This window comes from Dendrobates tinctorius, unplaced genomic scaffold (genome assembly GCF_039654945.1).
Source record: "Dendrobates tinctorius isolate UK_male_01 unplaced genomic scaffold, ASM3965494v1 ptg000015l, whole genome shotgun sequence".
Lineage (NCBI taxonomy): Eukaryota > Metazoa > Chordata > Amphibia > Anura > Dendrobatidae > Dendrobates > Dendrobates tinctorius.
This window is the reverse complement of record NW_027361683.1, coordinates 56037501-56060139: the sequence shown is the minus strand read 5'-3', so window position 1 is coordinate 56060139 and position 22639 is coordinate 56037501. Positions and strand designations below refer to the sequence as shown.

At 46.4% G+C, this 22639-nt stretch overlaps 2 protein-coding genes across 7 annotated transcripts in view; both read right to left on the bottom strand.

Moving 5' to 3' along the window:
- EYA3 (EYA transcriptional coactivator and phosphatase 3) overlaps window positions 1–22639 on the bottom strand; it is a 471672-nt gene that overhangs the window by 259644 nt on the left and 189389 nt on the right. For 4 of the 5 annotated variants that reach the window (XM_073564579.1, XM_073564576.1, XM_073564574.1 and 1 more), the window contains 2 exons: window positions 15885–15954; window positions 316–458 (listed from right to left, as the gene is read on the bottom strand). In XM_073564579.1, coding sequence (XP_073420680.1) covers window positions 316–458; window positions 15885–15954 — 213 coding nt within the window. The remainder of the gene's footprint in view (window positions 1–315; window positions 459–15884; window positions 15955–22639) is intronic. The other variant, XM_073564578.1, reaches the window with a different exon arrangement.
- On the bottom strand, window positions 465–13821 carry LOC141077665 (uncharacterized). 2 transcript variants are annotated; one of them, XM_073564580.1, is made up of 5 exons: window positions 6207–13821; window positions 6058–6131; window positions 5710–5905; window positions 4388–4538; window positions 465–4269 (listed from the first exon to the last, which is right to left on the bottom strand). In XM_073564580.1, the coding sequence occupies exon 1, from the start codon at window positions 9646–9648 to the stop codon at window positions 8188–8190; it is 1461 nt and encodes a 486-aa protein (XP_073420681.1). In that variant the 5' UTR covers window positions 9649–13821; the 3' UTR covers window positions 465–4269; window positions 4388–4538; window positions 5710–5905; window positions 6058–6131; window positions 6207–8187. The 2 variants fall into 2 exon arrangements, with proteins under 2 accessions (XP_073420681.1, XP_073420682.1); XM_073564581.1 differs by having other exon boundaries at window positions 5714–5905.

Sequence of the window (22639 nt, the reverse complement as noted above, 5' to 3'; positions counted from 1 at the left end):
CCAAGTGGGGGTTAACAGGGAGCATATACGTCTTATCCCTGTATAATGCAGTGTGGGACAGTGGCAGTACAGCAGAGATGACAGTACTATGAAAGGAGGAGAGCCAAAAGAAAGATTTGTAATGTGACACAGCTAAACTCATATCTTTTGGGCAAAGCAAAATATTTCACCTGATGAACAAGCATTTTGCTGGTTTGTCAAGTGATTGGTAGCCTGTTTAGCTTGCACGATTTCTGTGGAATGGGCTTTCCTAGTAACACACGATCACAAGTATCATACAGTTTAAGAACAACATAAGAATACTTGAAGACTTACCAAAGGGAGGTAGGCCGTAAGTCTGAGAAGCTTGAGGGTACGTTGCGTATGGCTGAGATTGCTGCATTGACTGATATGGAGTCTGTCCACTAAAAGTGGACATTGAATCTGCTACAGGTACAGAAAGGATGTGTGTATAAGGCCTAGAGGAACATAAAAAATATACATGTTAAAACAGCATACAGTTGCTTACTTATGTAACATTAAGAATATGCACTGCACGCTTGATGAATGTAATTAAAAGAATGCAAAAAATACTTTGCATTTTGTTTCACTTTGTTTTACAGTTACTTTACAAATTACACAATAATCCATACAAATGAATGGGAATTCTGACCACCAGTCCACTAACATTGGTGTATGTCACAGCCTATACAATGAAAAAAGATGTGCTGTAGAAAAAGGCTGTCAATAACTGCCATAAACTAGAATATAGACAGGCATTAAGTGATTAACAAGCTGTGCATTTGTGTATTCCTAAAATGAACTGGTCAAATGTTAACCCCCCTTAATGTTTATTTAACCACGTCTTAGGCCAAGTTCACATTTGCGCCGTTTTGCACAGCGTTTCGAGCGCACATAAAACGCATGAAAAAAACGCTTGCAAACGCTGCGATATTTTGTCACATCAGCGTGCGCATGACAAAAAAACGCAGCGTTTGTATGCGATTTCAAGCGCTTTTCCATGCGTTTGTGTATTTTATGCGCATGGGCTGTCCTAGGTGTCACATTTCACAAGAGAAAAATCCTTGAAAATCCTTGCAACAGACTCCACCAATGGGACATCAGTGAGTGGACGTGTTATGGGAATTCTTTATATAGACACTGTGTAGAGCTGAATTCATCACATTTGCTTGCTTTTGCTCTTGTCAACATGGACCTGCGCTGGAAGAGTTTTCACTTCAACTTGGATCTGGACATCGCGATGGCTCAGGCTTATGCAGTTGCTTGCCATCAACAAAGGGAGAGAAGAGAGACAGCGAAGACGGAAGCGGCGGCGTTTGTGGATAGATCCGATTATTGATCTCCGGGAGAGCCGTGGAGCGTACCACTCCCTCTACAGCGAGCTCCAGGCAAACCCGGATAAATTTACTGATTATACACGGATGTCCCAACAAAGCTTCAGGAATTTACTTGCTCGTGTTCAACAATCCATCCGGAGACAGGACACAGCTCCGTCATGCGATTCCTCCGGAGGAACGGCTCCTGGTCACATTACGGTACGTATTGCAAAACCAATGCCTGCAGAATTGCTTGTTCTGACATGTACTATTCCAAAGCTGGAAGAATTATTGTTCTGCCATGTAGTAAACAAAAGCCTGCAGAATTATTTTTATGCCATGTATTTTTTTTTTTTCGTGTGTGTTTTAAAAACCATATACATAAATATTAATTTTTGTTCTCTCTCAGTTTCCAAGATTCCTGGCTACTGGAGAGAGCCTCTCTCCACTCCACTTCCAGTACCGGTTTGGAATATCCACCTTGTCGGGAATTGTTGAGGACAAATGCCGGGCTATGTGGAACATTCTCTGTCCTGAATTTATGCCCCTGCCCACCGCCGAAAAGTGGATGGAAATAGCAGAAAAATTCTGGACAGTTTGCAATTTCCCCAACTGTTTGGGAGCGGCTGATGGGAAACAAATACGGATTATCAAACCAAAAAGAACTGGCTCTGAGTACTATAACTATAAAAAGTTCTTTTCCATTGCGGATGCAGACTGTATGTTTGTTGCAGTGGACATTGGGGCATTTGGCCATGGGAATGACTCCCAGGCTTTTAAGAACTCGGGACATGGGCCAAAGGTTGTATGGAAACCATTTCAATTTCCCCATGCCACGGCCTCTTCCCCACACCGAAGATTCGCCACTGCCATTTGTAATGGTTGGGGATGAGGCCTTTCAAATGTGCCAAAACCTGATGAAACCATACTCCAGCCGGGACTTGGACCACACCAAAAAAATCTTCAATTACAGACTGACCAGGGCCAGAAGAACTCTAGAGTGTGCCTTTGGTATACTTGTCTCCAGATGGCGCATTCTCGGCACAGCCATTAATCTGAAACTGGAAACTGTGGATGAGGTGGTGAAGGCGTGTGTGGTTCTGCATAATTTTGTGATAAGCACCCGACCTTTGAACTCGATGATGCAGCTCCTAACCCATTGCCTGAATTCACTCAGCACCCTCTCAGGTCATCTGTTGAAGTTGGCCATATGAGGGACCAATTTGCGGCCTACTTCATCTCAGATGTAGGATGGGTGGAATGGCAAGATCAAATGGTGTAAAAATGTTCCTTGTGTGTATATTAATAAAAAAAACCTGTTTTGATACCTGTACCGAGTGCACTCTGTGTTTTTACACTCCAATACAATAATCAACTGGCCAGGTGTACCAGTGAATTCATGATGCTGTGTTTTGTGCATCATGAATTTACTAGTACTCCTGACCAGGTGACTATAAATACACACACACATACAAGTTGTATGACCTTTATCATCTCTACAGTTTGTGTTCAATTTACATCGACGGTGGAGATAATACAACTAATATTTGTGTCACCTGGCCTGATGTTACAAATAGTGATTTGGGGATGCACTAGCATCCGTCACGCTTTATGACACCTGACCATGTGACTCTAAATATTATTTGTAGGATCACCGTGGCTTGAGTTTGAACGCAGACTGGAGAGATAATAAAGGTTATACAACTTCTACAATACCCAGGCCTGATGTCATGCTGAAGTGAGGACGCCCAAAATAATGCATCCTAACTTTAGAAAGTTATCACACATGGCCAGGTGAATAAACATATGAGTTAAACTGCAGCATCGCTCCAGTCTGCATGAAATAGATAATGCAGACTAAAGCGACGCTGCACGTTAACTCATATGTGTATTCACCTGGCCAGGTGTGATAAATAGTTATGATACGAGGCCAGGGTATTGTAGATATGACGTGTATTTTCCCCATCATCTCCCCAGTTTATTAACCACACACTGAATACAGGATGGGGTTAATTGCAAGGTATATCTAGAATGCCCTGGCCTTGTGACACAAATAGTTAAATGATGATGGTAAAAACACACCATCCTCAATTAACTTTTTATGATACCTGGCACGGTAACGATATGCCTTGCACTCAACACCATCCTCTATTCATTCTGTGCAATATTAGCAGACTGAAGAGACTGGTGGTGAAAATACAAGTCATATATTTGTGTTTTTGACTACACATCTCCATGACTGACAAGAAACATGTGTCAGTAACGGAGCTATGTGATGTCAAAAACGCAAAGTGTACGGCGCAGTGTGTGTAGGCGGCGAAAGACACATTAATCAAACCGTATTAGGGGAAACCAGAATTTCACATGTATTTGGAAAAAAAAAACGTTTATTGGGAACGACGTTTGGGGGAAGATTGGGCTAACTCTGGGGTGTGGAGAGACGAGGAACGGCTGGAAGGCGAGGAAGGGGTGACGAAAGTAATGGGGGAGGGGAGATCAGGGATTGAACTGGAGGCAGGTTCAGACACAGTAGGAGGAGAGGGGTGAGGGACAAAGTTTTTGTTCTTTTCTTCTTTCTTTGTCCTGGAGTCTCCTGCCTGGACCTTTTGACAGTGTGACATTTTTGTCCTTTTTGACCGGCTGAACCGGGTAGAACTTGGGTGACTTTGCACAAAGAGGGAATGGGGATCACCCCTCTGCTGATGATGCTCGGTGGTGGCGTAGGGGTTTGGGTGCTCCTACCAGGAGGAGCGCTGGCGGTGCTCCTAGAAGGAGTGGTGGCAGTGCTCGTAGGAGTGGTGGCAGTGCTCCAAGGAGAAGGAGCGCTGGAGGTGCTCCTAGCAGGATCGTTGTCGGTGCTCCTACCAGGAGGTTTGTTGTCGGTGCTCCAAGCAGGTGGAGCGGTGGTGGTGCTCCTAGGAGGAGTGTTGACGTTGCTCCTAGCAGGAGGATGCTGTGGAAAGAAAAGAAAAATATTACTATCATGCTTTTACAAGAAGCAACAGCTGTGGAATAGAAAAGCACAGATTAAAATAAAACTTGTATAAAAAAAAAAAAAAAAAAACACTTACGCTCTGGTGGCAAGGACCGGTCTTAGGAATGCCAAATCCCGATGATACCAGTATTTTCTTTTGGTCCTTGCCGCTGAACCACTGCGAACCTGTCCCTCAGCACGAACATCACTGTTGAAGCGGTCCTTCACTGAGCGCCAACGCGTTCGGACTTTGTTCACGGTTTGAAAAAAAAAAATTATAGATTGAAATGATGGCAAAATCTGTATCATCGCACACCATTCAATGCGTCATCACAAAACAAATCAATGGACCATGCACTGATTGTTGGCCATGATACCACAATTGTGTTTCCTGCTAGATATATTCTAGCAGGAAACACAACAGTGTCATAAGGGACAATAGTCAATGCGGACCAATACAGCAATCCAATGCATATACCGTTGATCATGATAACACTGTTGTGTTTCCTGCTAGAATAAATCTAGCAGGAAACACCACATTGTCATCAGGAACAATAGTCAATGCAGACCAATACAGCAATACAATGCACAATGCATACAATGTTGATCCTGATAACACTGTTGTTTCCTGCTAGAATATATCTAGCAGGAAACGCCACAGTGTCATAAGGAACAATAGTCAATGCGGACCAATACAGCAAGCCAATACATACACTGTTGATCCTGATAACACTGTTGTGTTTCTTGCTAGAATATATCTAGCAGGAAACACCACAGTGTCATCAGGAACAATAGTCAATGCGGACCAACACAGCAATACAATACACAATGCATACACTGCTGATCCTGATAACACTGTTGTGTTTCCTGCTAGAATATATCTAGCAGGAAACACCACAGTGTCATCAGGAACAATAGTCAATGCAGACCAATACAGCAATACAATGCACAATGCATACACTGTTGACCCTGATAACACTGTTGTTTACTGCTAGAATATATCTAGCAGGAAACACCACAGTGTCATAAGGAACAACAGTCAATGCAGACCAATACAGCAATCCAATACACAATGCATACATTGTTGATCCTGATAACACTGTTGTGTTTCCTGCTAGAATATATCTAGCAGGAAACACCACATTGTCATAAGGAACAATAGTCAATGCGGACCAATACAGCAACCCAATACATACACTGTTGATAACACTGTGGTGTTTCCTGCTAGAATATATCTAGCAGGAAACACCACAGTGTCATCAGGAACAATAGTCAATGCGGACCAATACAGCAATACAATACACAATGCATACACTGTTTATCGTGATAACACTGTTGTGTTTCCTGCTAGAATATATCTAGCAGGAAACACAACAGTGTCATCAGGGACAATAATCACTGCGGCATCACAGAACATACTTACTAAACGCCTCTTTTGAACTTAGAGAGGCGCTGTTCCAGCCATCCATCATCGCTGCGGCTACCAGAGCCTCCGGGTCACCACAAAGTCTTTGTGCTGCTGGTCACGGCTGTTCCACAACGGGACAGGCTCCTGGACCAGGAGTATCAGGGTGTCGTTGTCCAGATAGATATCGTCTTCATCCCGTTGAGGAACCTAGAAAAAAAAATTAGAATCTTGGTAATATTTGGGAATGAAAATATAGAAATAGCTACAGAAAAGATAGAAGATGAAAAACAGGACAGAAAAAAAGGAAGAGAAAACAAATTTAAAAGAAAAAAAAGGGACATTCAAGTCTTTATACTTACATTCCGTTTCCTCGCCGGGACTTGCGTGGCTGCTCCTGCTGTTTGGCCTCACTTGCCATGTCCGATGATGATGTCTGAAAAAGAACACAAGTTATTACACATTTGTAGAGGCAGCAGCTATACTTACCCAAAGGCAGGAAGATACTCACCTCACGCTCTGCTTGGGCCAGTTCTTGCTGGGATGGTGAGTATTCCGATCCAGAAGACATGCTGCAATTAAAAAAAATACAAAGCATTAGTACATAATACATTTGAAAGGACAGGCAGACATTAGATTTAAGAATACTCACATTCTTGATGAAGCAGCTCTAATCCAAATATGGCTCTTGTCTCTTGCAGGCTGTCTGTAGAGTAGTGGTCTGACAGAGCAGACCCCTTCTTTTATCTACACTCCTCCCAAACAATGTTTCTTGTGTAGGGGGTGGTATAAACAAGTGTCTAGACATTGTTTACTCAAAAATCGCACGTGCTCAAAAGCGCTCGCCAGCGACCCCATAGACTGTAATTTGATTTTTTTGGCACATTCCATGCGCATATGCTTTTTTGACGAGGTTGGGCGGAACAAAAAATGCAACATGTAGCGCTGGCGCGTCTGGGCGCACACCTGGAAAAAGCGCAGCGCACGAAACATGGATTTTTGTGAGCACTCACCGTAAAATCCTTTTCTCCGAGACGCTCATTGGGGGACACAGGTACTGTGGGGACACAGGTACTGTGGGTGTATGCTACCGCCATCTGGAGGCTGACACTAGGCAAACAACACAAGGTTAGCTCCTCCCCCGCCGTATACACCCTCGCCCTGATTGCGGGCGGAAGCCAGTTTAGTGTAAAAGCAGTAGGAGAACAACAACAATCAGCCCTAATGCAGTAAACAATATGTCTGGCAAGGGACCACCCTGATATTAAGAAAAAAAGGCACATTAAATTAAACACGAGCCAACCGGCTGACAGGGTGGGTGCTGTGTCCCCCAATGAGCGTCTCAGAGTAAAGGATTTTACGGTGAGTACTCACAAAAATCCATGTTTCTCCTTCGTCTCATTGGGGGACACAGGTACTGTGGGACGTCCTAAAGCAGTCCCTGGGTGGGAGATTGACTCACCGATCCAAGCTGCATGCACCTCTTTTGTTCAAAGGTGCGCCACTGCTGCTTGGAGTATCCTTCTACCCAGGCTCGCATCCGCCGAAGCCTGAGTATGGATACTGTAATGTTTAGTAAATGTGTGCAGGCTGGACCAGGTTGCTGCCTTGCATACCTGTTCCGCCGAGGCCTGATGCCGAAGCGCCCAAGAGGCGCCCATTGCCCGAGTAGAATGCGCTTTGATCCCTGCTGGAACTGACGCACCTCTGATATGATAGGCCTCCTGAATAGCTAAACGGATCCATCTGGCTATGGTCGCCTTTGAGGACGCGAGCCCCTTCCTGCGCCCCTCAGGGAGCACGAACAGCGTATCCGTCTGGCGAAAAGGTGCCGTCCGCGACACATACCTCCTGAGTGCTCTCACCAGGTCTAAGGTGTGAAGAGCTTTCTCTATGCGATGCACCGGTGCCGGACAGAATGAAGGCAAGACAATATCCTCATTGATGTGAAAAGAGGACAACACCTTCGGAAGAAAGGGGGGAGCTGGTCTAAGCACCACCTTATCCTTGTGGAAAACGAGAAAAGGTGCTCGGCAAGATAGGGCCGCCAACTCCGAAACTCGCCTAACAGAGGTAATGGCTACCAAAAATACCACCTTCCAAGAAAAGAACGATAAGGAAATATCCTGCAGCGGCTCGAAGGGCGCTTCCTGCAGAACGCTCAGGACCAGGTTAAGATCCCAGGTGTCCATCGGCGCCTTATAGGGGGGTACTAGATGAGAGACTCCCTGCATATTTAGTAGCAATCTTTCGTTGGAACAGGACGGACCGCGCCGATATCTGTCTCCTAAGGGAGCTCGGGGCCAGCCCCGAGTCTAGGCCTGATTGAAGAAAGGCCAAGATGTTGGGAATAGAGAACGTCAGGCGCGAATGACCCCACTCTCGACACCAAGTGAAGAAAATTTTCCAAGTGTGATGGTAAATTCTCGCTGAGGTCGGTTTCCTGGCGCTAACCATTGTGGCGACCACCTCACGCTCAAAACCTGCTTGAGTTAGAATCCAAGATTCAACGGCCATGCCGTCAAACACAGGGCCCCCGAGTTCGGGTGGAAGATCGGTCCCTGGTGCAGTAGATCTGGGCGCTCTGGTAGTCGCCATGGGACGTCGGTGAGCAGCCGCACAAGATCTGCGTACCACACCCGTCGGGCCAGTCTGGTGCCAGCAGAATTGCTGGGACCCCCTCTGCTTTGATCTTCCTGATGACCCTCGGAAGCAATGGCAACGGAGGAAACAGGTATGGAAGGCGAAACTGGTTCCATGGTAAGACCAATGCATCCACCCCGAACGCTTGTGGGTCTTGTGACCGAGCGACGAACACAGGCACCTTGGTGTTCGTTCTGGACGCCATCAGGTCCACATCCGGTGTTCCCCACCGTTGGCAAATTTGCTGGAAGACCTCGGGGTGCAGGGCCCATTCCCCAGCCACGACCTCTTGTCGGCTGAGGAAGTCCGCTGCCCAATTTTCTACGCCTGGGAAGTAGACTGCCGAAATTATCGACTGGTTCTTCTCGGCCCAATGAAGCACCTGTGCTATCTCGCGCATGGTTGCCCTGCTGCGCGTGCCCCCCTGATGATTTACGTAAGCCACAGCTGTGGCGTTGTCTGACTGTATCCAAATGGGCTGTCCTGCTAGGAGGTACTGGAAATGCTGCAGCACCTGCCAGATCGCTCGTATTTCCAACAAGTTTATCGGAAGACGAGCTTCCTGTTGCGACCACTGGCCTTGTGCCATGTGGTGGCAAAAAAACGCTCCCCAGCCGAGGAGACTGGCGTCGGTCGTGACCACTAGCCAGTGGTCTGGGGGAAAATGCTTCCCCTGAAGAAGGGAGGATCTGGTCGTCTACCACTCCAGCGATTGCCTGACCTGAGAGGATAGCCGGCACCGCTGATCGAGGGTGAACGGATTCTTGTCCCAGGCTGACAGAGCGTGCTGTAGGGGGTCGAAGATGAAATTGAGCAAACGGAATTGCTTCCATTGCTGCCACCATCTTCCCCAGTATCCTCATCCGAAACCGAATGGTGTGAGGGACCGGCTGCTGGAGCTTCAGGACTCCTTGTTGGAGCGCTAGGGCCTTGTTTTGAGGGAGACTTACCAACCCTTGGGAGGTATTGAAGACCATTCCTAGAAAAACAATCATCCGAGCTGGGACCAGAGATGATTTCTTCCTGTTGACCAACCAGCCTAAGCGGGAGAGTGTATCCAGTGTAATGCTGACATTCTCCTTGCACGCCCGAAACGAGGGACCCTTCCCCAAGAGGTCGTCCAAATATGGCAAGACGACTATGCCCCTCGAGTGTAAGACGGCCATCATGACTGCCATTACCTTCATGAACACTCTGGGGGCGGTGGCTATCCCGAATGGGAGTGCTGCGAATTGAAAATGTCGCCCATTGATGGCGAACCGAAGAAACTTTTGGATGCGGAGGAAAAATGGGAACGTGCAGGTAGGCATCCTGAATGTCGATCGAGGCTAAGTACTCTCCCTGCTCCATGGCTGCTATAACAGAACGGAGAGATTCCATCCTGAAATGTTTGACTCTGATGAACCTGTTTAAGAGCTTCAGGTCCAAAACTGGTCTGATCGTCCCGTCTTTTTTGGGGACCGCGAACAGATTGGAATAAAAACCTTGAGCTTTTTCGTGCTCTGGTTCGGGAACAATAACTCCTTTGTCTAGGAGTGAATCAATGGCCCCTAGCAGTGTTATCGCCCAAGACTCCACCTTGGGAAATCGGGAGGGAAAAAACCGTGTTGGAGGGGGTACCTGATGAACTCTATCTTGTACCCTGAAGTCACCAGTTCTACCACCCATAAGTCGTGTGCTACCTCGGCCCAGATATGGTGAAAAAGGAGCAGGCGGCCCCCCACCCTGCTGCTGTCGCCTACCAAAGGCTCCGAGTCATTTGGCTGAGGGCCTCTGGGTCCTGGCTCCTCTCGACCTGGGCTGGCGAGCGGGCATCTTTCCCACCGGTATGGGTCTATATGAGACCTGTCGCTCCCTATCCTGGTTGAAGCGAGGTGGGCCGGTCGAACTGGCTGCTGCCATCCATCCGGTGTTGCGAAAAGCTCGAAAAGATGTCGGGACCTGACGAAAAGGCTGTTTCGCCTTTTGCTGCGGGAGGAAGCTACTTTTCCCTCCTGTCGCATCGGAGATGAGCCGATTCAACTTCTCCCCGAACAGGCGGCCTCCCTGATAGGGTAAGGAAGTCAAGGACTTCTTGGAAATTGAATCGGCTCGCCAAGTTCTCAACCAGAGGGCTCTCCTAATGGCTATCGCGTTAGCGGCCGCAAATGCTGCACAATTAGCTGCATCCAAAGACGCATTAGTCTCCAGCCATAGCAATCTGACTTGCGACCTCAGACACGTCCGCAGGTAGTCATCTATCCTGCAAGGCGTTATTCAAAGACTCTGACCATGACATCATGGCCTTGGCTACCCACGTCGCCGCGAACGAAGGGGCGAGCACCGAACCTGATGCCTCAAAAACTGATCGCGCCAAACCCTCTATGAGCCGATCTGTGGGGTCCTTAATGGACGAGCCACTAGGCACCGACAACAAGGACTTCGAGGCCAGGCGTGATACTGGCGGGTCCACCACTGGGGATTCTGCCCATATCTTACAGAGTTCCGGGGCAAATGGGTATCTCGCCTCTATAGGCTTCTGACCCGAGAAGCGCTTATCTGGGCGTTCTCTGTGGCGCTGCACTATATCCTCAAATTCTGGGTGAGTGCCCGCTTAAAGGCTACCTTATGGCTCGCGGCCAAGGTAGCATCATCTTCGATCCCCAGGGTTTGATTGACAGCTTCAATGAGGCTGTCCACTGTCTCCCGGCATCCTGGGGTATCTAGATCAAGTGGCTCGTCTGAGTCACGATCCAAACTCTGCCCGCTCCCTGGTGAAAGGGAGCGTGATGCTGAACTACCCGATGCCGAGGCACCGGATAAGCCGGGTTTGTTTCCTTCGCCTCTGTCTGGCATGGGACTGGCCTCTGCAGGCCGGAGGTTCCTGTGAGGTGGAGGACCCTTCCCAGACTAGCGAGCCACTATCCTTGCCTCCCTTTGGGGCGTGAAGGGACTCGATCGCCTTTGTAAGCGAAGCCATAGACTGGGATAATGATTGCGCCCATTCCGGAGGATTCGTTTCTCTGGATTGAGTCACCGAGGGAGGCTCCTGGGCGTGTTCGGAGTCGCAGGCCTCGCATACTTTGGCGCTCTACGCTCGTGGAAACGGGGCCTTACAAGAAGTGCATGCAGCGTAGAGAAAAGTGTGCGTCTTCCCTTTCCCGGCCATATTGAGCCTGCTAAGCGTTTTATATATCCAAACCAAAAAATGCTTTTTTTTTTTTCTCTATATGGGAGGGGAGGGGTGGGGGAGGAGAGGCCACCTTGCTGTTTTAGCGGTCTCCACAGCCTGCACTTACCCGACCTGTGCACCCCCCCGACTGCGTGCCCAACCTTTTGTATCTCCGTGGGGTAAGCCGACCTCTTCCCTGGTCGCGGCCTACCCCGCACTAAAGCCAGGGCCTGGATTTATCCGGCGCCCGCCCAGCGCTCCAAGGGGTGGGCCACCGGAAGTGACGCATCGCACCGAGGGCGGTACTTCCTCCGCGGCCTACACCAGCAAAAAGCCGGGGGCTCAATTTTTTCCCCCTCCGCGGCGCCGCAGCGGCGATGGCTACTGTCCACCGTCCGCGGCCTAACAGTGACAAAAAAAAAAACGGGGGATAAATATTTCTCCCCTGCCCCCTGCGCCGTGAAATGCTGCGGCGCACCGCGGCCCTAGGGAGACGCACACTGCTGTTTACCACTGCTGCCCAGGAGCCCCATGCATGCCCGTACCTTGAGTCGCTGAACACAGGATCCAGGTAGGCCCTTTAGGGCGGCCAGGGAGCAGGGGCTGGTGAGGGGATCCTGGACAGTGCAGGCACCCTAACTCCGTCCAGCTTCAGCCGAGGAGAGGGACCATCCGCCTCCTTGCAGCACCTTCGTCTTGCGTTGGTGGAGCAGTGGGGGCCGCTCGGACCGTCTTATGCCTCTGAATAGCCCATAGTTTCTCTACCAAGGGGTGGTCAGGGCTAGGTCCAGCATCATGTCCCACGTCGAGGGAAAGAATACGTGGAGATGACACTCGCACGTGCTCAACGTTGCTGGTTTGGGGAAATCGGACCCTTTCAATAGGATCCGTTGCCCCTGTCTCCTCTTCTTAGAAAAAATAAAGAAAAGAAAAGAAAAAAGTTCTGGGGAAAATGCCCAGATTTGTCCCACGTCGCGGGAAAGGATACGTGGAGAAGACACTCACACGTGCTCGCCCGTTGATGGTTTGGGGAAATCGGACCCTTTCAATAGGATCCGTTGCCCCTGTCTAATCTTCATGGACAAAAAAAGTCTGGAGAAAAAGGACCAGACGTGTGCCTCCATAGACACTAAGCAAAAAACTGGCTTCCGCCCGCAATCAGGGCGAGGGTGTATACGGCGGTGGAGGAGCTAACCTTGTGATGTTTGCCTAGTGTCAGCGTCCAGATGGCGGTAGCATACACCCACAGTACCTGTGTCCCCACAGTACCTGTGTCCCCTAATGAGACGAAGTAGAAAACAATGATTAATGCGTGCAGGCACTAGACCATGCTCCCGCCATGTTAAAGATAGGAGAGCATTGCGCATGCGTCCGATAGCGCAGCTGCGCGATAAAACGCTAATGTGAAATCAGCCTTAGATCTTTTTTTCTATTGAAAAATAAGGGCTTTGCTTTTTTGTGGGTAAAGTTGTATTTTTAATTGCACCAATAAGGCTGTGTGCCCACTAGGGTGACCGGATCTCATATGGGGGGGGGGGGAAATGTCAGAATCTTGTTCGTCTGGACCCCACAAAACGATTCCCCTTTCCAGATATTGAGAGAGCCAAAATTTGAGCTCGATCAAACGACGTTAACCCGTGCCGCTCGTCGCTCAAAGTTTGAAAAAATCCAAATTGAGGTATTTTAAGATTTAGGTATTTTGCATAGTCTGTTAGACTATAAAGAATGTGACAACAACATTGCAGAAATAGCCCTGACCAAATTTTCGAACCATTTGTGGTATTTGAATGCAGAGTTGGTGGGATTATCGTTTTTTGATCCCACCATTACAGACAATGAAAAGTTGTTAATGGCTAATAAATTGCTCAGTAGCACAGATGAACCATCAGAGCACGCTAACCAACATGAGTTGATAATTTTACATAGTTATCTAATCTATTCTAGAGCTTTTGTTAAAGTAGTTTTTGAAACGTCAGAATATAATGCTCGGCATTTGCTTACAACTTGCAGGACATATTGCTTTTGTTCTTCATCTTTTGTCAGAAGGTCGTTAAAGTCGGTTACTTCCTACCTCTTAATTTTTCTTTCCTAACTTTTGGATTTACAACCCTAGCGTGCTCTGATGGTTCGTAATCGCAAAGAATTGCCGCGATTCCGCACCCATAGGAATGCATGAGAATCGCTTACTTCCCGCATGTGGCTATGCCCACCATGCGGGAAGTTAAGAGTCTCATGTGCGGTTGGTACCCACGGTGTGGAGGAGAGGAGACTGTCCTCCAGGCCCTGGGTACCATACCCCTGTAAAAAAAAGAATAAAAAATAAAAAAATCGGGGTATATTTACCTTCCGGCGTCCCGCGCTGCATTCCCGGCCTAAGTGTTCCCAGTAATGCCTTGTGGCAAGGCCCTGTGATGACGTAGTCTTGCGTGACTCTAGCGGTCTCGCGAGATCGCTATAGCAACGCGACACCAATGTCATCACAGGTCTCGCAAGGCATTACTGGGAACGCTGAGGCCCGGGATGGCAGCACGGGACGCCGGAAGGTAAATATACCCAGATTTTATTAAATTTTTTTTAGCATTTTAGCATTCTTTTACTATTGATGCCGCATAGGCGGCCTCAATAGTAAAAACCTGGTCACACTTGTCAAACACTATGTTTGACGAGTGTGACCAACCTGTCAATCACTTTCCAAGCGATGTTTCAAATCGCTTGGAAAGTGCTTGAATATCGCACGCGAAAACGCGGCAAAATCGTTTGTTTTTCATGTTTGGCTACAACATGACATGTTAACTTTAACCAGTGTATCAATACAGGTACTGTAGCACTAAATTTATATTGTTTTTACCATGTAATGTATTTAAATGCTTTTAAAAACTATTTGTGAATGGAACTGAAAACAAAAATTAACAATTACATAAGCTTTAAGCATAGTTCTTTTGGATTTCGCTTTGAAAGCAATTGCTGTTCGGTAAAAACAAGACATGCTATCTATTTCAGTGGGTAAGTAGAGTTACAAACATACCAAAGAAATTTCTATAGATTTAAACTTGGGGAAAAAAAAAAGGTGTGTGTTGGGATATTTTGAAAACCACACTTTTTTATTTTTCTTCATCAATGGAGCAGTGAGAGGGCTTGTTTTTAAGCAGTTTTCATAGTTACCATTTTGGGGTATTTACATCTTTTTATGATGTTTAGTGGGTACGTTTGTGATATTTCAATAGTATGGACGTTATGGGCATTGCAATAGCAAGTGTGTTTTTTACTTAAGATTTTTTTTTTATGTAAAAACGTGATCGGGGTGAGGGGAGGGCTTGGACGAATTGTTGTCGCTTTTGAATAATTTCTTTTTTTTTTTTTTTTTTTTTTTACACTTTTCTCTGTCTTTAAATTTACACTAGGGGACTTGAACACACAATTCACAGCCACTTATAAAAGGCACTATTCGCCCTTTTTGCTTGGCCACTTCAATGCTGAGGATGCTGACTGAGGCATAGAAGAGGCTAAACAGCGGTCATCTGAGTCAACATCAAACCTGATAGTTGCAGCAGAAACTACACTGAGCCTGAGCTACAACACCCACAACTTTGGAAGTAAACATTCAGCGGTGGTTGAGGAGGAGGTTTAAGCGTTAAAACTTGAAACTCACAAGAATCTATTATGGAAAATATGTTAGAACATGGAATAATTTAATATTTTCTAAAATTTTTATGTCCACTTAAGTACAGTGCAATGATATAAAGATGCAACTGAGCTCTGTTTAACATTTATCAATTAGACGATGAAACAAAATCTAAAGCAATGAATGATAATTTAGCCTTTCAGTTAATTCGATATTCCTCTTAAAGGGAATCTGTCACCCCTTTTTTGAGATATCATATAATATCATTCAATTGTGTGTCACAAGGATTCTCTTTGTACTTTTACTTCCCCCTGACCCCCGCACCTTTCATGCATAAACACCTTTTTATATCGGTTCAGATGTATGTACTCTGCCACGGTCCAGTCCGATGGGCGGGGCTTAATCAAATGCTCCCCCCCTCCCTGTCTTGCTCTACACAAGAAGAAATGCGTAGAGCAAGACAGGGAGGGGGGGCGAAGCAGGAGAATAAGCCCCGCCCAGCACACCGGACAGCGGCAGTTTACATACATCTGAACCGATATAAAAAAAGGTATTTATGCATGAATGGAGCAGGGTCAGGGGAAAGCAAAAGTACTAAGAGAATACTTATGTGACACACAATTGAATGATATCATTATATGATATCTCAAAAAAGGGGTAACAGATTTCCTTTAAACGCTGCTGAGAATAATGCTCATCTATCCATTAATGGGTTAAAATTAATGCTACAAATGCAATAATGCTGAAATATGTTTGTGTTAGAACAAACTTACTTTGAGGGATACAGCTGGCTGGTATAGTCACTAGCAGTACGTGATATGTAGTCCGCACAGGAAAGGTCTGCTAGAGAAGAAAAGAAGTCCAAAAAAGGTAATTAATGTGTGCTATATAGGATGGAGGAAAAAATCCCATTTAGAAACAGCACCAAAAATAAAACACATAAATGTAACAGAACTGTACTTTGACAAAATGTGAATTTTTATAACATTTAAAAATGTAGTAATTATTCAAGTAAAAGATATAAAGCACTGCATAACTGTGCAGATTATATATCTATATACAGTCATATGTTAAAGTTTGGGCACCCCTATTACTGTTAACCTTTTTTCTTTATAACAATTTTGGTTTTTGCAACAGCTATTTCAGTTTCATATATCTAATAACTGATGGACTCGGTTATATTTCTGGATTCAAATGAGATTTATTGTACTAACAGAAAATGTGCAATCTGCATTTAAACAAAATTTGACCGGTGCAAAAGTATGGGCACCCTTATCATTTTCTTGATTTGAACACTCATAACTACTTTTTACTGACTTCCTGAAGCACTAAATTGGTTTTGTAACCTCATTGAGCTTTGAACTTCATAGCCAGGTGTATCAAATCATGAGAAAAGGTATTTAAGGTGGCCACTTGCAAGTAGTTCTCCTATTTGATTCTCCTATGAAGAGTGGCATCATGGGCTCCTCAAAACAACTCTCAAATGATCTGAAAACAAAGATTATTCAACATAGCTTTTCAGGGGAAGGATACAAAAAGTTGTCTCAGAGATTTAACCTGTCAGTTTCCACTGTGAGGAACATAGTAAGGAAATGGAAGAACACAGGTACAGTTCTTGTTAAGCCCAGAAGTGGCAGGCCAAGAAAAATATCAGAAAGGCAGAGAAGAAGAATGATGAGAACAGTCAAGGACAATCCACAGATCACCTCCAAAGACCTGCAGCATCATCTTGCTGCAGATGGTGTCACTGTGCATCGGTCAACAATACAGCGCACTTTGCACAAGGAGAAGCTGTATGGGAGAGTGATGCGAAAGAAGCCGTTTCTGCAAGCACGCCACAAACAGTCGCCTGAGGTATGCAAAAGCACATTTGGACAAGCCAGTTACATTTTGGAAGAAGGTCCTGTGGACTGATGAAACAAAGATTGAGTTGTTTGGTCATACAAAAAGGCGTTATGCATGGAGGCTAAAAAACACAGCATTCCAAGAAAAACACTTGCTACCCACAGTAAAATTTGGCGGAGGTTCCATCATGCTTTGGGGCTGTGTGGCCAATGCCGGCACCGGGAATCTTGTTAAAGTTGAGGGTCGCATGGATTCAACTCCGTATCAGCAGATTCTTCACAATAATGTGCAAGAATCAGTGACGAAGTTGAAGTTACCTTCATCCAGGATCCAGGAACTCATTAATAGCTACAGGAAGCGCCTAGAGGCTGTTATTATTGCAAAAGGAGGATCTACGAAATATTAATGTCACTTTTATGTTGAGGTGCCCATACTTTTGCAGCGGTCAAATTTTGTTTAAATGCAGATTGCACATTTTCTGTTAGTACAATAAACCTCATTTGAATCCAGAAATATAACTGAGTCCATCAGTTATTAGATATATGAAACTGAAATAGCTGTTGCAAAAACCAAAATTGTTATAAAGAAAAAAGGTTATCATTAATAGGGGTGCCCAAACTTTAACATATGACTGTATATCTCTCTATCCATATCTAATATATAAAGCTCAAGTGTGTGTGTGTGCGTGCATGTCCGGGATAGGCATCCGCACCGTCGCAGCTACAGCCACAAAATTTGGCACAGTCACACGTCTGTACCCCGAGAGCGTCCTAAGCTATGTTGTGAGGCGAAATTTTAACCCCGCACGATCCAATTCACTAAACAATTTTGCCCCTGTCTACATAATGGGGAAAAAGTGTGTGCGCGTCAAGCCCCGCCCCTCGTTAGGATGTCATAATGCCCCTATCTACATAATGGGGAAACTGTGTGCGCGTCAAGCCACGCCCCTCATTATGATGTCACAATGGTTGCCATGGCGACGCTGATGTCATCATAGGTTGCAAGCCCCACCGCTCATTATGATGTCATAATGGTTGACTATGGAATGTAGGATGTGTGATGGGTATATGGGCACTCGACTATGGGATGGAGCATATGTATGACGGGTATATGGGCACGGGACTATGGGATGGCGGATATGTATGATGGGTATATGGGCATGGGACTATGGGATGGAGGATATGTATGATGGGTATATGGGCATGGGCCTATGGGATGGAGGATGTATGATGGGTATATGGGCATGGGACTATGGGATGGAGGATATGTATGATGGGTATATGGGCACGGGACTATGGGATGGAGGATATGTATGATGGGTATATGGGCACGGGACTGAGATGGAGGATGTGTGATGGGTATATGGGCACTCGACTATGGGATGGAGGATATGTATGATGGGTATATGGGCACGGGACTATGGGATGGAGGATGTGTGATGGGTATATGGGCAATCGACTATGGGATGGAGGATATGTATGATGGGTATATGGGCACGGGCCTATGGGATCGTGGATATGTATGATGGGTATATGGGCACGGGACTATGGGATGGAGGATAATTATAATTTTCTATAACTAACCACAGTTCGTTACTATGCCCGGCAGTGCCGGGCTCTTCAGCTAGTCTAATATATAAAGCTCAAGTGTGTGTATGTATGTGTATGTGTGTGTGTGTGTGTGTGTGTGTGTGTGTGTGTGTGTGTGTATGTCCGGGATAGGCATCCCCACCGTCGCAGCTATAGCCACAAAATTTGGCACAGTCACACGTCTGGACCCAGAGAGCGTCCTAAGCTAAGTTGTGAGGCGAAATTTTAACCCCGTGCGTTCCAATTCACCAAACAATTTTGCCCCTATCTACATACTGGGGAAAAAGTGTGTGCGCGTCAAGCCCCGCCCCTCATGATGTCAATGGTTGCCATGGCGACGCTGATGTCATCATAGGTTGCAAGCCCCGCCGCTCATTATGATGTCATAATGGTTGACTATGGAATGGAGGATGTGTGATGGGTATATGGGCACTGGACTATGGGATGGAGGATATGTATGACGGGTATATGGGCATGGGACTATGGGATGGCGGATATGTATGATGGGTATATGGGCACGGGACTATGGGATGGAGGATGTGTGATGGGTATATGGGCACTGGACTATGGGATGGAGGATATGTATGACGGGGATATGGGTACGGGACTATGGGATGGCGGATATGTATGATGGGTATATGGGCACGGGACTATGGGATGGCGAATATGCATGATATGTATATGGGCATGGGACTATGGGATGGAGGATGTGTAATGGGTATATGGGCACTCGACTATGGGATGGAGGATATGTATGATGGGTATATGGGCACGGGCATATGGGATCGTGGATATGTATGATGGGTATATGGGCACGGGACTATGGGATGGAGGATAATTATAATTTGCTATAACTAACCACAGTTAGTTACTATGCCCGGGCAGCACCGGGCTCTTCAGGTAGTGTATATATATATATATCTCTAACATATAAAGCTCAAAGTGTGTATGTATTTATGTATGTATGTATGTATGTATGTATGTATGTATGTATGTATGTATGTATGTATGTATGTCCGGGATTGGCACCCGCACCGTCGCAACTACAGCCACAAAATTTGGCACAGTCGCACATCTGGACCCCGAGAACGTCCTAAGCTATGTTGTGAGGCGAAATTTTAACCCAGCGCGTTCCAATTCACCAAACAAATTTGCCCCTATCTACATACTGGGGAAAAAGTGTGTGTGTCAAGCCCCGCCCCTCATGTCGTCATAATGCCCCTATTTGCACACTGGGGAAACTGTGTATCAAGCCCCGCCCCTCATTATGATGTCACAATGGTTGCCATGGTGACGCTGATGTCATCATAGGTTGCAAGCCCTGCCGCCGCTCATTATGATGTCAAAATGGTTGACTATGGAATGGAGGATGTGTGATGGGTATATGGGCACTGGACTATGAGATGGTGGATATGCATGACGGGTATATGGGCATGGGACTATGGGATGGAGGATGTGTGATGGGTATATGGGCACTGGACTATGGGATGGAGGATATGTATGACGGGTATATGGGCACTCGACTATGGGATGGCGAATATGTATGATGGGTATATGGGCATGGGACTATGGGATGGAGGATGTGTGATGGGTATATGGGCATGGGACAATGGGATGGAGGATGTGTGATGGGTATATGGGCATGGGACGGAGAATACATATGATGGGTATATGGGCATGGGACTATGGGATGGAGAATATGTATGATGGGTATATGGGCACGGGACTATGGGATCGTGGATATGTATGATGGGTATATGGGCACGGGACTATGGGATGGAGGATAATTATAATTTGCTATAACTAACCACAGTTAGTTACTATTCCCGGGCAGCGCCGGGCTTTTCAGCTAATATATATATATATATACATATATATATATATATATATATATATATATATTTATTTATTTATATCTATATATCTCTATCCATCATATATACTCGTGCATAAGCCAAGATTTTCAGCCCATTTTTTGGGGCTGAAAGTCTCCCCCGCCCCCCACCCCCCTCCCTCTCGGCTTATACGCGAGTCGGCTGGGGAATGGGGGTGTCAGAGATCATACTCACCCCCTCCTGGCACGGTCTTTTCAGCCTGTTTCCCCCCATGATCTCAGCGTCCCAGCTGTTCCTGCATCACGTGGTACCGCTCATTAAACTCAGGAACATGCAAATATTTAATGAGCGGTACCACGTGACCGCTGAATGCAGGAACAGCTGGGATGCTGCCGAGATCATGTGGGAAGCATGGGCTGAAGAGACCATGTGCCAGGATGGGGGTGAGTATGACGGGGGAGGACGGGGAGCAGAGCAATATTTATTGGTCCTCGTTACATCACTGTCTCCAAGGTCCCCTGGCTGTGACATTCAGCGGAGGGCACGATGACGTAGTCAGTGCGCGCCCTATGCTAACGTCACTGCACAGGACCTGGGAAACAGCGATGGAGCGGAGAACGGTAAATATAGCCAGTGACGGGGGCCTGAGCCAGCGGCGACACCGGCACCTGGCTCCCAGCGACGGAGAGGTGAGTATGTCTTTTTTTATACAGCAGCAGCACATGGGGGGTGTTTTATGTATGGAGCATCTACTTGGGCCACCATTAACCCTTGTGCAGCAATATATGGGGGGTATTTATGTATGGAGCATCTACTTGGGCCACCATTAACCCTTGTGCAGCATATGGGGGTATTTATGTATGAAGCATCTACTTGGGCCACCATTAACCCTTGTGCAGCAACACCCTCGGCTTATACATGAGTCAATAAGTTTTCCCGTTTTTTTGTGGCAAAATTGGGTGGGGGGGTCGGCTTATACACGAGTATATACCATATATATATATTACACATGCACCGCCTCCTCATGGCCATTTTCCCGAAGTCCACCGCACAGGAAACCATGGAAGAACTGCCGGGGGGCTCTGGCCTTTCAAAAAAATGTCGGCAGTGCCCGCAGCATCAGCAGGGACACCGCGCAGCCCCGCACCTCCACCGGGGACACAGCGTAGCAGCAGTACCGGATATCCGCAGCGGCGTGCCACACATCGGAACATCCCCTCATACCACCCTGCATCAGCGCTCCATTCTTGCCTCCTCCAGCAGTAACCCTGGGACCCCAGTAAGCAATAAGGCGCATGGATTATAAGAAGCACCACCATTTTATTAAAAATTTTACTCCTGAAAATCTGGGGTGCGTCTTATAATCTGGAGAGTCTTATAATCCGAACAATATGGTATATAAAATTATATACACACACATATAATTATATATATATATATACACATACATACACATACATACATACATACACACACACATATATACACACACACATATATATATATATATACACACACACACACACATATATATATATACGCACATATATATACACATACACACACAAACACATACATACACACGCACGCATATATACACACACTCATACATATACACACACATGTATATATATACACTCACTGGCCACTTTATTAGGTACACCTGTCCAACTGTGTGTTAAGACTTAATTTCTAATCAGCCAATCACATGGCGGCAACTCAGTGCATTTAGGCATGTAGACATGGTCAAGACAATCTCCTGCAGTTCAAACCGAGCATCAGTATGGGGAAGAAAGGTGATTTGAGTGCCTTTGAACGTGGCATGATTGTTGGTGCCAGAAGGGCTGGTCTGAGTATTTCAGAAACTGCTGATCTACTGGGATTTTCACGCACAACCATCTCTAGGGTTTACAGAGAATGGTCCGAAAAAGAAAAAAAATCCAGTGAGCGGCAGTTCTGTGGCCGGAAATGCCTTGTTGATGCCAGAGGTCAGAGGAGAATGGGCAGACTGGTTCGAGCTGATAGAAAGGCAACAGTGACTCAAATTGCCACCCGTTACAACCAAGGTAGGCAGAAGAGCATCTCTGAACGCACAGTGCGTCGAACTTTGAGGCAGATGGGCTACAGCAGCAGAAGACCACACCGGGTACCACTCCTCTCAGCTAAGAACAGGAAACTGAGGCTACAATTTGCACAAGCTCATCGAAATTGGACAGTAGAAGATTGGAAAAACGTTGCCTGGTCTGATGAGTCTCGATT

What these genes read in the sequence shown, in the direction of transcription:
- LOC141077665 (XM_073564580.1), bottom strand. Translation starts at nt 9,648, where the DNA reads ATGCCTACCTGCACGTTCCCATTTTTCCTCCGCATCCAAAAGTTTCTT.